General features: G+C 35.5%; 1 protein-coding gene across 4 annotated transcripts in view; it reads left to right on the top strand.

Annotated features, from left to right (window-relative positions):
- EMSY (EMSY transcriptional repressor, BRCA2 interacting) overlaps positions 1-13765 on the top strand; it is a 117201-nt gene that overhangs the window by 6084 nt on the left and 97352 nt on the right. For 2 of the 4 annotated variants that reach the window (XM_053560532.1, XM_053560533.1), the window contains exons 3-7: positions 1330-1429; positions 2927-3001; positions 4349-4390; positions 7734-7909; positions 11990-12249. In XM_053560532.1, the coding sequence (XP_053416507.1) occupies positions 1330-1429; positions 2927-3001; positions 4349-4390; positions 7734-7909; positions 11990-12249 (653 nt within the window). Of the gene's footprint in view, positions 1-1329; positions 1430-2926; positions 3002-4348; positions 4391-7733; positions 7910-9486; positions 9640-11989; positions 12250-13765 lie in introns of all 4 variants that reach the window. The other 2 variants (XM_053560531.1, XM_053560534.1) reach the window with 2 other exon arrangements.

The raw sequence follows: 13765 nt of genomic DNA on the forward strand, positions 1-13765 counted from the left end.
TACCAGGCCACTCTTTTGTAGAAAGAAGCTTCCTTTGACAGTCAGAAGTGTTAATAATAAGGCTACTCTAGTATCTAGATTTAGGGCGCACTCACATGTTCATTATTTAGCTCACATTTTTTGTCTCTTGTGTGTCAGGCATTGGCAAACAGCAAATTAGCAGATAGCAAGTGAAGTATGATGATAACTCTAGTCTGGAGGTTTATTTTTGTTCTCTTTTGCTCAGGTATATCAGTTTCTTACTGAAGTATTTAAAACAACAACTATTATTATTGTTTACTGTTGTGTGGGTTGCTGGTCTTGATTGAGCTTTCTCAGGCATTCAGTTAGTAGCTTAGTTGGGGACTAGACTCAGCTCTTCCTGTGGCCTTTCATTCTGGGCTTCTTTACAGCCTGGTGATTTCAGAGTTCCAAGAGAGCCAGGCCCAGTGTGCAAGTGCTTATCAAACATCTGATTGGCCAAAGCAAATTACAGGTGGGAGGAGATACCTTAAAGGTAGTACACTGGGGCTACACTAGGAGGCATGCAAGGTTCATTGGAGGCTATTGATGGCTTTTGGCTTTGTAGTTTGACTCATCCTAGGGATGGACATTTTTATTTCAGAATTGTCAGAGAGTATGAAGCTGTCTGGTATCAAGATTCGGTATATTAAGTTCTGGTTGCTGTAAGAACATTTCATTTTTCCTATTAGTTATTTTGATGATAGTTTTTTATAGCTACAAAGGATCTTACTTCTCAAAGGTAACTCCAAAGTTCTTCCTAAGTAAAGAAACAGGTTCAGAAATGAGAAAGGGCTTGCTTAAGGTCACCCAACTAGAATGTGGCAGTGCTAGAGCCAGAATCTTTTGTTCTAGTATGTTTTTGGTTGCATGGTACTCAGTATTCTCATCTATCCAGGAGGGAGGTGAAATATAGTTTGAATTCTTAGGCCTAAGTGTTGGTTAAAGTATCTTTCAATAGTGCTAAAAACTTCTGTCAACCTTACTACATCACTTGGAGTCCATTCCCAGTTGTTGGTAGCATATATTTCATATGCTATATATTTTTCAGTCTTCATGTGTGAAAAAAAAATCTGTTAGATTTTTTCTCTCTAAATGTTTGACATACCTGACTTCTGTAAAGCAATGAAAAACAAAATGATATAAAATTATATTATAAAAGCCACATTTTTTTTCTGTTACTGGTAAAAGTTTTGAAAGAAATTTAAAACAATATTTGCATTTGATTTATTTTTAGGTTTTTTTTTTTCCCCCTGAAGTTTTACTATATGTAGCCATAGAATTAAAATAGTAAAGGCCTATCTTGATTAAATAATTTTCTTCTTCTAGAATTGGAGGCATATGCTGGAGTTATCAGTGCACTTCGGGCACAGGGGGATCTCACCAAGGAAAAGAAAGATCTTCTTGGAGAACTCTCAAAAGTTCTTAGGTAAATTATCATAAAAGTTTGTGAGATGTGATTCTAGAAATTTCATTTTACTTTTCATTCTCAAATTAAGTTTAAGAATAAAGGTGTTCAAAAAAAAAAAAAAGAATAAAGGTGTTCAAACTGTTGTTGTTTAGGGATCCCATCCCAGTTGTGTGCTCTGTTACAGAAAATTGCATAACTTAACCATTTATTGTGTAATCTGATCAGAGGAATTTAAGGCAGATTGTTTTAGTTTGGGCCACCTGGGTAAAGGAAGTGCTTATGACATAAATGAAGGAAGAAAGAGCTGGCAGCAACTGGGTATGAAGATCTAGAGTGGCATTTGTTGGAGAGAAGAGGGGATGCAAAAAAGATACCTTAATTTGTATAAGTGGGTCCTGATTGTATGGTCATACCCTTAAGCATAGCCTGTCCCTTCAGCTTCCTGTTAGTGTGGCATTTGAATCCAGCAGAAAAGTTCTAGTGAAAGGTGTTCCTTGATTTTTTTTTTTTGCTTTGATCCTTTCTAACATCTTGAGCTTTCTCAGAAAATGTTCTGTTTTAATTAAAGTTTTTAAAACAGTTTTGTCCTATTCTTTTTTTTAAGTGAAAATAGGAAGAGGCTTTTTGTATTATTTAATTAACATCAATATGGGGATATTATTAAGCCAAATTCTCAGTATTACTGTTTTCATAGTTATCAAGTTATATTTTCTGTTTGTTTATTGTTTGTTTCCTTATACATTCTGCTTTCTGTCCCTTAAATGTTTTAATTCATGGTATAGATTTAGTTTTAGTAATGAAGAACACAATAGGAAGAATGGTACTCATTTTATTGAGTATTTATGAATGGACTGAGTGCAGCCTTTTTTTAGTTGTTTAGTATTATTAACTTTACATGTATTTAATCATAATCAACATAGCAATGTTTTTACTATTGGTAACATAATATAATGTGGAAGACACAGCTGAAATGTTCAGTTATAAAGGAGTATTAGCCTGGTGTTAAGTTTCATGGCATATAGTCACAAGAAACAGATTATCTTGCCACTCTCATTGCTTTATTATATTCACTGAACATAAACTTAGGGACTTGTAAGCTTTAGAAAGGACCTCAGAAGACTTTCTTCTGAGCACCAGAATCCTCTTCTGAGCAGTCATGATTAAGAGGTCATTCAGTGTCTGTTTGCTTGTTTAGATAACAGGAAGCTCTGCTAATCTTGTCCATGGTCTGACATTTCTGAGATTTGGAACAAATGCCTTGATATCAGGGTGAAATTGTCTTCCTGTGGTTTCTCATTTGCAACTAATTCTTTCTACAGTTAAACGGAATTAGTATGAATCCTTTTCTAAGACATTATAGCATATGAAGATATATATTAGGCTCTTATCTGTATCTTTTCACAAAGCAGTTTTGCTCCCTTCTCCCCAAATAAAATGGTGACTTAAACATTAATGAAAGTATAGAAAAGAGCTGCCTGCTTGGCAGAGTTCTATAATGGCTATTTTTTTTCATAGCATCTCAACAGAACGCCACCGTGCTGAAGTTCGGAGAGCAGTAAACGATGAACGGTTAACAACAATTGCACATAAGTAAGCCATTAGTCATACCACCCCTGATTTTTTATGACGTAGTATGACATAGTTTTGAACAGTCTTCCTATTGTGTAGCAACTTCCTGAGTCTTTTATCTTAATAATAACATCTCTATACTCAGGGATCCTGACCATAGATGTAAAAATGGTGTTAACTGTTTGTTCAGTTGGTTATGTTTTTTTGCATTTGGTTAGGTGAGCTTTATGTACTCAGGTCAAATCTTGTTCCTATGTAATCTCTGTTTAACTGAAGACTACCACAATTTAGCAGATGATTCACTTACTTGAAGCACAGTTCAATAACAAAATAGTGTACTTCCTAAAAGTGACAGCCCCTTAGAGTTCTTTGTAATGGTATTTGATATGTATATCGCCTTATAAGTAAGTATTATAACTTTTTTTTGATATCTGAGTCATTATTTCACCTATTTTGAGATTCAGAAAAAAGTGAAAAATAGATGTTCTGCTTTTAAGAAGCAAGAACAATACCTTAATTTACTTTAAAAAGTCAATAAAATAAAATGATAAAGAATTCTTATAAATTGTTTTCAGATCATTATAACTCTTTGTCCTATGGGGATGGTAGAAGACTGAGGGGCAGGGATCAAGCCTTAATTGAGTGCATGTGAAAGATAGTCCTGCCTAAAGAAGATAAAGGAACAGGAATTATCCTTTAAATTTTAATGTAAGGTGATAGAAACATTTCATAAAATATGTTATAGTATAATTCATTTGTTTTTTATTTTTGTGTTTTAATGTGAAATAAAACTAAAGGAAAAATTCAGTGCATTTCCATGTGGTAACGTAAGCCTATTTTTAAACTGAGTGGCAGTATTTGACTTGATACTAAGGATCCATTAGCTTCATGTTGTGTGCTTCACTGTCCCTCATTTTACTTAACATAAAATGGGATGCTGCCTTTTCAGCATAGTTTAAAGATTTAGCTTATCATGGAATTTTGAGATCTTTCAGTGGGAGGTACACACTGTAGAAATTTGGAAATTTTCCCTTAGAACCAGTATTTAGTTGTCAGGCTAATATGGTTGAAACATTCAAATATTAATGTGTTTTTTCTTTTATTTGCTGTGAACTTTTGAATTCGGTTGCTCTAGAAATAATGATAAATGAGCCTGGATTCTAATTTGAGAACTAATAATAGGAAATTTATATGCTAGATAATAAAGTAGTAAATAATGGTTTGCATTCAGAGGCACTTAGAAACAGATTAGTACCTTGGAAGCATTGGGACAATATTGTGGGGCAACTAGTTGTAAGTTGATGCATTAGTTTCATAGTTAAAGGATAACATTTATTTAGTCTCCTTTTCCTTTTTTCCCCTTTAAAGAATGAATTTATCCTTATATTTGGGTGAAAGACCAAGTTACAGGTATGCAAATAGGCTATTATTATTTCAGGCTTTTTCTTGTATTTATTTCCAAGTTGAAGCTCTCAATTATTCAGGCACATTATTCCGTTCATGAATTAACGATGCCTCTTGCTTTGCCTTCTCTCCCCTTCCTTTCCCTCCTAATACTGCCCACCCTTTAGCCATTTGGCTGCTTGGGAGTGCCTCTAGTCAGAGGGCACGAAGGGAGAGGAGGTGAAAATTTTAATTTAGTCATTTTACCACATGTTAGTTGTCCTGGAAAAGGTTTGGTGGGAGAATATACAAGTTTACCAAAATATTTTTGGATCATGCATGAATTTCTTTAATCTATTTGACCTCTCCCTTTCCCTTCTCTCCCATTAGCATGGATAATTGAGAGTTGGCTTTTATCTGCCTGTGTTTCTTCTTGTTTTCTCCTCTTTCTGATTTCCTTAATACATGAAATTTCATTTTTTAAAAAGAGTTTACATCCATGTATAATTTTAAACTTTTTAGTTTTTTCTCTACTTCTTTACTATTTTATATACTATCATCTTTGTTTCACTAGATGTTGTATTTACTTGTTGAGCTCAAGGGCAGAAAGTGGGGATTTGTGAGGAAGGAGTAGATCCCTCATTTTCTCCATCTCCTCTTCTCTCTTCCACTCTGAAGTAACAGCAGAGTCTAGTTCCAAAGATAATCTGTAGAAGGGCTTCATACTCTGAGCCTGAAAAAACAACTAGAGGAATGCATCTGAACTGACTGCATTCCCTTTCTCTTTTCCCTTCCCTCCCCCAACTCAAAATTGCAGTTTAGGCCAGAAGGAATGTGGTTGAAAGGTGATGAGAAGATTGAGCACAAAGGAGGGGAAAACAAAAGGAACAGGGTATCTGGGATCAAAGAAAAGCCTTGCGTGTGGCTTGAAGCCTAACTAGGCTACTTAATGAGTTTTGAGTTCTGTCAGAATATTACAGTATTGAATGAAGCCTTGTATGTCAAGGAGTTTCAGATTTTTTACCTGGGCCACTCTTATCCACGTTGTCTCTAGAGTGAAAGTGGCTATCTAGAATTTCTGTTTTATTAACCCTTTCCCCATCAGTCATACATTTATAGGGCAGGATGTGAGTTTCTGTATGGGGATGAGGATTTCTTACTGATGCCTTGTACAACCAAAGGATGTGAGAACCAAGGTAGTTTCATTAGTTTCATCTTTAGAAAAGAGGTTGAAGCAATATTTGCCTTGCCGTAATTAGTTTAAATAAAGAGGCTGCACTTAGAATAAATAGGCATTCTTAAGTCTCTCCTGATACGGAAGTATCCCAGTGAAGTCCTGAAGGAAAATGCTTAGTCAGTAAAATTTAGCTTAGATGACTTCTGCAACTAATGCATATTTATACCTTTAATACTAAGCAAACAGAATTTTTTTTTACCTAATTCTAATATGCTATTTGATTTTTCACTTACTTAAAAAGAAAGTTTGAGCATGTTTGCATGAGTGGAAATTTGGAAGATTTATAGATCTTCTAAAAGTTGCAGTTGTGTCTTTTGCACTGCAAATTTTGTCTTCTCAATAGCATATATTCATGTGCTTCTGATTAGCAATCTTCCATAATTTCTGCTACCATTTAAACAATGTACCAGGTAAGTGTAGACATGATTTTATTTTTGTGGTAGGCTTTCACCACGCAAGTTTACTAGTGATACTCTAATCAAATGATAGGCAGATAGGAGTAAACAAAAAAATATTCTGAATAGCTTTTAGAATTTTTTCCTCTAACAGTTAGTTATAGCCCTTTCCTATCTCTCATTTGTACCATTCTCTGTTTCAGACTAGCATCAATTTGGAGACTTGTGAGAATTTTTGGGGTTTTAAGAATACTTATTTTCCTTTTCTTAGGTAGAATATTTTCTATGTTGAATCATGAAGGAATTTACAGATTTTCTACCATAACCCACTTGTATTCATCAGCTCCTAGAAATTCCGTGCTGAGCTGAACTTAAATCCTTCTTAAGTTGTAAAAGTCTTTTATTCTATTTAGTGAAATTTGACAGCAGTGCCCAAATGGTTTATATAAATCAAAGGCAAAAGTTAGACAGGTGTGACAGATAATTTCAGTAGCATGATAATATGCTTGTTGAAGAAAACATCTATTACTTGTGTGACCTTAGGCAAGTTATTTAACTCCTCTGTGACTCAGTTTTCTCATCTATAAAGAGGAAGTAATGATACTTCCAACTTTAAAGGATTATTGAGAGTTAATACGTGGAAAATGTTTAATAGTGCTTGACATATAGTGAGTGCTTAATGTTATCTGTTATCATTACCACCATCATGATCATAATTATTATTCCACTGTCTACCAACAAGGGCTTTTGTATACTCCATCTAAATCTGAAAGATCAGTGGACATACAGAGTCTTTAAATCGACTTGTAGAGTTTAATGGTTTCCAAAAAAGTGCAGAAATATTTCTGATTTTGTGAAGAGATTGTTTTGGGGTGAATTTGGAGCTTTGACACTAATCATTAGTTAGGGTCTTTCATGGAATCATATCAAGAGAAAGAACAACTACCTTTTAATATTTCAACCTCTGGTTGAATTTCTAGATAAAATTTGCTCAAGAAATTTAGGGTAAAGAAACTGGGAGTACCTTCTGCTTAGAGACAGTCTAATTGCCTCAAATCCTTCTTAGTGAAGAATGAATAAATAAGTAAAAATGAAGTAGTGGCAGGTTTTTTCACTGTCCTCAGACCTAGTCTATTTTTAACAAGGGTAATCATATTATACTTTATTAATGACACTGCTATTATATATACAGCTGTCTATCTTTTACTATCTAGTTCCCCTCGTTTACTGCCTCAGTTGCCCTTGTTTGAAAGCCTTAGAACCTCTGGCCATGCAGGCAGTTAGGTAATTTTACAAAGGTTCAATGAATTCCATCCTTAATTATTAAGGAAAATAAGATTTTTAAAAGTATGAATGCTTTTTACTTTCTTGGTTTAATTACAAAATCAAGTTCTAAAAGTTAGTAGAAATACTGGTTTTAATTAATGATAGAAGATTTAAATTAATGAAACCAAAGCCCATGTTTATTTAGAAGGTACTGGAAATTTTTTTATACTTTTCATTATGCTTCATTATGAGATTCAAATTACAAAAACAAATGTGTAAGAACCTAAGTGTATGTGACACATTTCTTGAATCTAATTATTTATAATTTTGATCTGGCTTGCTTAAAATAAAGTCTCTCTTATTCACTGAGGGCACTTTTATAATTTTAAAAGTTTTATTTATTTGAGAAAACATATTCAATTTATTTTTAGCCATTGCGAACCCTTGTAGCAGTGCTTTCTTTTTTGTTTAGTATGTCTGGACCTAATAGCTCTTCAGAATGGTCCATTGAAGGTCGGCGATTGGTGCCATTGATGCCCCGGCTAGTTCCCCAAACTGCCTTCACCGTAACAGCCAATGCTGTTGCCAATGCAGCTATCCAGCACAATGCATCTCTTCCAATGCCTGCAGAAACAGGAAGCAAGGAAGGTGAGTAAAAAAATATTTTTGTGTTATAGATTACTTTTCTCAGAATCATCAAGAAAAGTTGTCTTACTTTTCGAACTTTATCCTAGTGTTTAAAGGTATAAAACATAGTGGGCAGCTCTGATTCTGAAAGTAGAAACTGTCAGGTTTTCAGTCTCAGACAAAATTAAATCTTCCTTTTGTGAAAGCATGAATTATGTTAATCACAAAATTATAAAAATCTTAGAATGAATTTTTGATATCTGTATATTCTGTTAGAAGCGAATAGAGGGCCTTAATGGATGACATTAGAAAATAAAATGACAGAAATCATTTAGCTGCTAAAAAAAGACTGAACTGATAGCTTTAGAAAATAAAGCTCAGGTTTCCTTTTCTGGAATCAGTGATACAGTACTACTATTCTGTTCTAGCCAATGTGCTGAATCCATTACCTGGCAGAAAGACTTACCATTACTTAATCTAGTGATAAACACATGCTTTAAAAATCCTTGAATTCTTTCTCATCAAGAATATTAAATTTGAAAGAGCATGTTTGGATTGACTCCAGTAGTTTAGTTTGGTGTTACATAAACATGACCTTGAAAATAATGCATTTGTCAGATTACTCTGGGGAATTGTCTCTTCTTGCCTAGCAATGGGCTGTGGAGCAAAGTGAGGTACTCTTTTCATGCATGCCAGGCTGTGTTTTAGGCTGAGGGAAGTTATTTTTGGAGGAAGGCAGTTATCTCTGTGCATACTTGGCCTACATTGAGTTCCTGTTTCCTTCGTTGTTGGAGAGGCATCTTTTTTCTCTTTCTACTTTTTTACCTTTCCACCTAACAGATCTCTTATACAGTGGAAAGAATGTAGGCTTTCCACTAGTCAAATACATGTTTTAATCATACTTTGTCATTTTCTAGCTATGTGACCTCCAGTGAGTCTTAGCTTCTGTGAGCCTTGGGTTCTTCATTTTTGAAAATGAGGTTGTGATATTGTGAGAAACTGTGTGGAAAGGATTTAGCATTGTGCATGGTGCCTATAAGCTATTCTGGCTGTTGGTGAGCTGTATTTCTTTGAATGGAAGGTTGAAATTTGTCATTATTTTAGTTGAGTTATTGTTGTGCTGCTTGGATGGCAAATGGCCAGTGAGTTGGTTTATATAAAAGAACTTCACCTTGATTCTTCCCTAGTGGCCACATAGGAAATTGCTGTGGTCAGGGAAAAATTATCCATCATCCCATCATTGGTGCTGTTAGTATAAAAGGAAATACTAATGTGTGCCCGTTGTCCAACTCTGCCATGAATGAAAAATGATTTTCATTTTTCTCAGTATAGGTTTAAGCCTGATTTCTTTGTAACTGAGTTCTTCTCCATTGGCAATGTCACCTGTAGACAAGCCGTTATAGGGAAAGCCCATTTAAACGCTGATTTTCAGGAAAGGTTATTAATACCTTTTAACTGGTAGAACTAATACCTAGTACTGGCCTGTAACTTCTGATCACATGAAAATGTTAAAATTGGCCTTCAATGAAAATAATTTTTCTGTATGCCTGGACAGTTTTGGTGAAAGTTAACAGCAAACTTTTCTATCGTTCCTTCAGTAGTGGTTTGCTATTCCTACACAAGTACCACGTCAACCCCAACCTCTATCCCTGTTCCAAGTGGCAGCATAGCAACGGTTAAGTCTCCAAGACCTGCCAGTCCTGCCTCCAATGTAGTTGTCTTGCCAAGTGGAAGTACTGTTTATGTCAAAAGTAAGTGATACTCTGTTATCAGGGCCCTCTTGGCTAACTACTTCAGTATAGTCCTGATTAGATCTGTCTTCCTGGATTAAATCATTGGTCTACTAGGTATTAGCAGTAGTTAGTTTTTGAAGGTTCTATAGAATTCCTTTCTTTACATATGACTAGGTATATATTGCTTTTTAATCAGTTCTGGGGTTAGAGAAATGATTTTTTTTTGTTTTCTATGGGGAATCTGCTTATGAACAGTGCAGTCCTTCACGAAATCACTTTTTTGATTGTCATAGAATAGAAATGTTGTAAATAGAAACTGAAAGAATTGCTCATGTGATTTATTCAATGTTTACTCCTATAATGGTAATCTTTGTAGTAGTTTCTTAAATTATCTTATATAACATATCATCCAACTGTTAGATTCAGTGAAACATTCTAGAGAGTCTATCTTTTACCTAGTTGACTAATTTGTTGAAGTTTTTTTACTTTGCTGTTTTTAACTCCTTGGTTCTATCTTATGAAGCAGTTGGATGTTCAGTTCATTTATTTTTGTTTTTAATTTCTGTTATGTCAGTGTTTTTTATTTTATATTAAATTTTATTTCATTTGTTTAATTTATAAAGAAAAGAGGTTTGTTTGGGTCATGATTCTGGTGGCTGGTAAGTTGAGTTATTATTCCAAGATTAGGCAGCTGCGTCTGGTGGGGACCTTATGTTGCCTCAACTCATGGTGGAAAGTGGAAGGGGAACAGGTGTATACAAAGAGATCACATGGTAAGAGAAGAAACAAGACAGAAACTGAGGAAGCCAGATTCTTTTTAAATTTTGTTTTTAATTTAATTTTTTGCTTTGCTTTTACTATCAACCAGAGATCATTAATATTTGATTTTCATTTTTTTCACAGTATAGCTATAAACTTAATTTCTTTGTAACTTTTAGAAGCAAAGTTTGCTGTGTTACAGAGTCATGATTTTAGGTCATTGTTAGCCCTGTTTAAATTAAAGTTTAACAATTGAAGGCGTAGGAATTATTACATTTATTACCATGTCCATGAGACATGCTCTGTAATTTTTTTATGTCTTTTTTGTAGAGATTTCTTATGTAGGCTGTTATGTTTTATGTTTCTTACTTGATTTTTTTTTTAAAAGTCTGTAAAAACAATTGAGGCATTAGTTCATAAAGAAATAACTGAGAATCTGAGACTTCCAATTAAGTTAATATCTGATTTCTATAGATTTAACCAAGGCTGTCTTTTAAAATAACTGTGGGGACCTGTTTTTTTGATCATTTTTTTAAACATTGAAAGAGCATCCCAAACATGAAGAAACCATTTCACATGATGTATAGTTTTAAATAATAGGAAGTTTATTTCTTCATACTCAGAAGTCACACAAACAGCATTAGTATGAAATATAACATATATTCATCTAACTTTTTATTCTATAAAAGGGACTATACTGGGGAAACAAACCAATAGGACTTAGTCAATGCCCTTTGGAAGCCCTTTAATAGTGGGAGAAGGTGCAGACAAACAGTTCCATTGCCATGTGGTAAGTGGTATAGAAGAGAATATACAAAGTGCTTTATAAGCTCAGGGGAGACATGGATTAGTTTTGCTTAGAGGAATAAAGAAAAGCCTCATTGAAGAGGTGGTTTGCAGGATTATGATCACATGGTGATGAAGAGTTCATTGATGATAGGTGGAATTCTCCAAAGAACAAAGTATAAGGATACCCAGAGATGGATAGAACGTGGTAAGGTGGGCTCTGGGGAATGGTGAGCAGTCAGCATGCCAAGATACATAGGGCTGCCAAGGGTTGGGTGCAGCACGGTATTGTATACTTGGAAAGAAATGAGTTCTTGAATGGTATGAAAATGATTTTGGGTCTCATCTTGTAGGGAGATAAAAACTACTAAAGGATTTTAGGTAGCACATTGATATGATTAGATGCAAAGTTATTATAACTAGTAATGGAGTAGAGGGTAGAATAGAAGTGGAGAAACTGAAAGCATGGACATCTTTTAGGGGATTGTTGCTAAAATACAGGCAAGAGATAAGACCTGACATGGGGCAGAGTTTTTTAAAAAAGGAGGAAAGATAGTCAGAGACCACTTCTTTGAGGAAGGATTGATAGGACTTACTGGGTGTTAGGGCATGAGGTCAAGGATTACTTGATGACACAAAGGTTTTAAAAAGTAAACTATAGGGCACTCCTGTGGCTCAAAGGAGTAGGGCACCGGCCCCATATGCCGGAGGTGGCGGGTTCAAACCCAGCCCCGGCCAAAAACTGCAAAAAAAAAATAAATAAATAAACTATAAAACACAAGATTCGTTTGGTAAATATAGCAGTATTATTCTTGCCCTTCAGGCGTTAGCTGTTCAGATGAAGAGGAAAAACCCAGAAAACGAAGGCGAACAAACTCTTCTAGCTCCTCTCCTGTTGTCCTAAAGGAAGTTCCAAAGGCTGTTGTTCCTGTTTCAAAGACGATCACTGTGCCTGTGAGCGGTAGTCCCAAGATGAGCAACATCATGCAGAGCATTGCCAACTCCTTACCACCCCACATGTCTCCTGTGAAAATAACCTTCACTAAACCATCAACACAGACAACAAACACAACAACACAGAAGGTACGTGTTGGAGGGAGTCTCTTCCTCCCAATTGTTCTTTTCACACAATATGATTCAGATTTAATAAACATGCACTGAGTGCTTACTATGTGCTTGGCATTATGCTGGGAATGTTTACATCTCTTATTTTTATTCTGCACATAAAGCTTTGGGATAGGTATTATTGTGCTTTTTGTAGATGAGGCTTAGTGATGCTAAATGACTTGCCTAAGATGACATAGCTATCAGATCTCTTAATTACTTCAAAGAATTGTGCTCTATTTTATAATTGTAATGCCGTTTGGAAAAAAATATTAACCTATATTTGTAAGAACTGAGTTTTTGCTTTGCCAAAGTAATAAAGTTGTCAGGTGTTTCATAGAAGAAAGGAAGACCATGAGTAAATAATTGTCATCGTTTTAAAGTTCTTTGTATGCTATTCTTTCCTACATTGTTCTCTAAGTACGGCCAAGTCATCAGTATTTTGTCAATTTCATGTTATTAGAACCCTCTGTCTTCCCACACTAGGCTTATTGCATACTTACCTATCTAGGATCTCCCTTTACCATTATTCTGATCTTCCTCTTTGTTAGTTTATTACTCATTTGTTAGAGCATATTCTACAGTAGCTTCCTGGTGTATGGTTGGATGGAAAGTAAATTTCTTGAGATCTTGCCTGGTGGCTGCAAATTTCTTTATTCTACACTCCCACTTTCTTGGTATTTTCAGTAAAGTATTCTAGGTTGGAAATAATTTTCTTTGTTTTGTTTTGAGACAGAGTCTCACTGTGTCGCCCTTGGTAATGTGCTGTGGCGTCACAGCTCACAGCATCCTCAAACTCTTGGGCTTAAGCGATTCTCTTGCCTCAGCCTCCTGAGTAGCTGGGACTATAGGCACTCAGCACAATGCCCGGTTATTATTATTTTTTTTTTTTTGGAGACAGAGCCTTAAGCTGTTGCCCTGGGTAGAGTGGCCATGGCATCACGGCTCACAGCAACCTCAAACTCTTGGGCTTAACTGATTCTCTTGCCTCAGCCTCTCTAGTAGCTGGGACTACAGGCGCCTGCCACAACGCCTGGCCATTTTTGGTTGTTGTTGTCATTGTTGGTCGGCAGGCCCAGGCTAGATTCGAACCCGCCACCTCTGGGGTGTGTGGCTGGTGCCCTAGCTGCTGAGCTATAGGCTCCAAGTTGTTGTTGTTAAGCTGGCCTGGGCCGGGTTTGAACCCACCAGCCTTCATGTATGTGACCGGTGCCCTCACCACTTAGCTATGGGTGTCAAGCCTGGAAATCATTTTCTCTGTGAATTTTGAAAGTCTGATCTGTTGGCTTCTGACTTCCAGTGTTGCTTTAGGGAAGCCCAATGCCATTCTCGTTTCGGATCTTATTTTTCTCTTTGAAAATGTTTAGTAACTTTCAGAGTTCTGAAATTTCAAGGTAATGTTCTTTGGTGTGGGTCTTTATTACCCATTAATTTGTGTTCTCAGTGGGCCCTTTTATTCTGGACACTTACATTCTTCAATTCTATGAAATTTGGG

Source organism: Nycticebus coucang, chromosome 14 (genome assembly GCF_027406575.1).
Source record: "Nycticebus coucang isolate mNycCou1 chromosome 14, mNycCou1.pri, whole genome shotgun sequence".
Classification (NCBI taxonomy): Eukaryota; Metazoa; Chordata; class Mammalia; order Primates; family Lorisidae; genus Nycticebus; species Nycticebus coucang.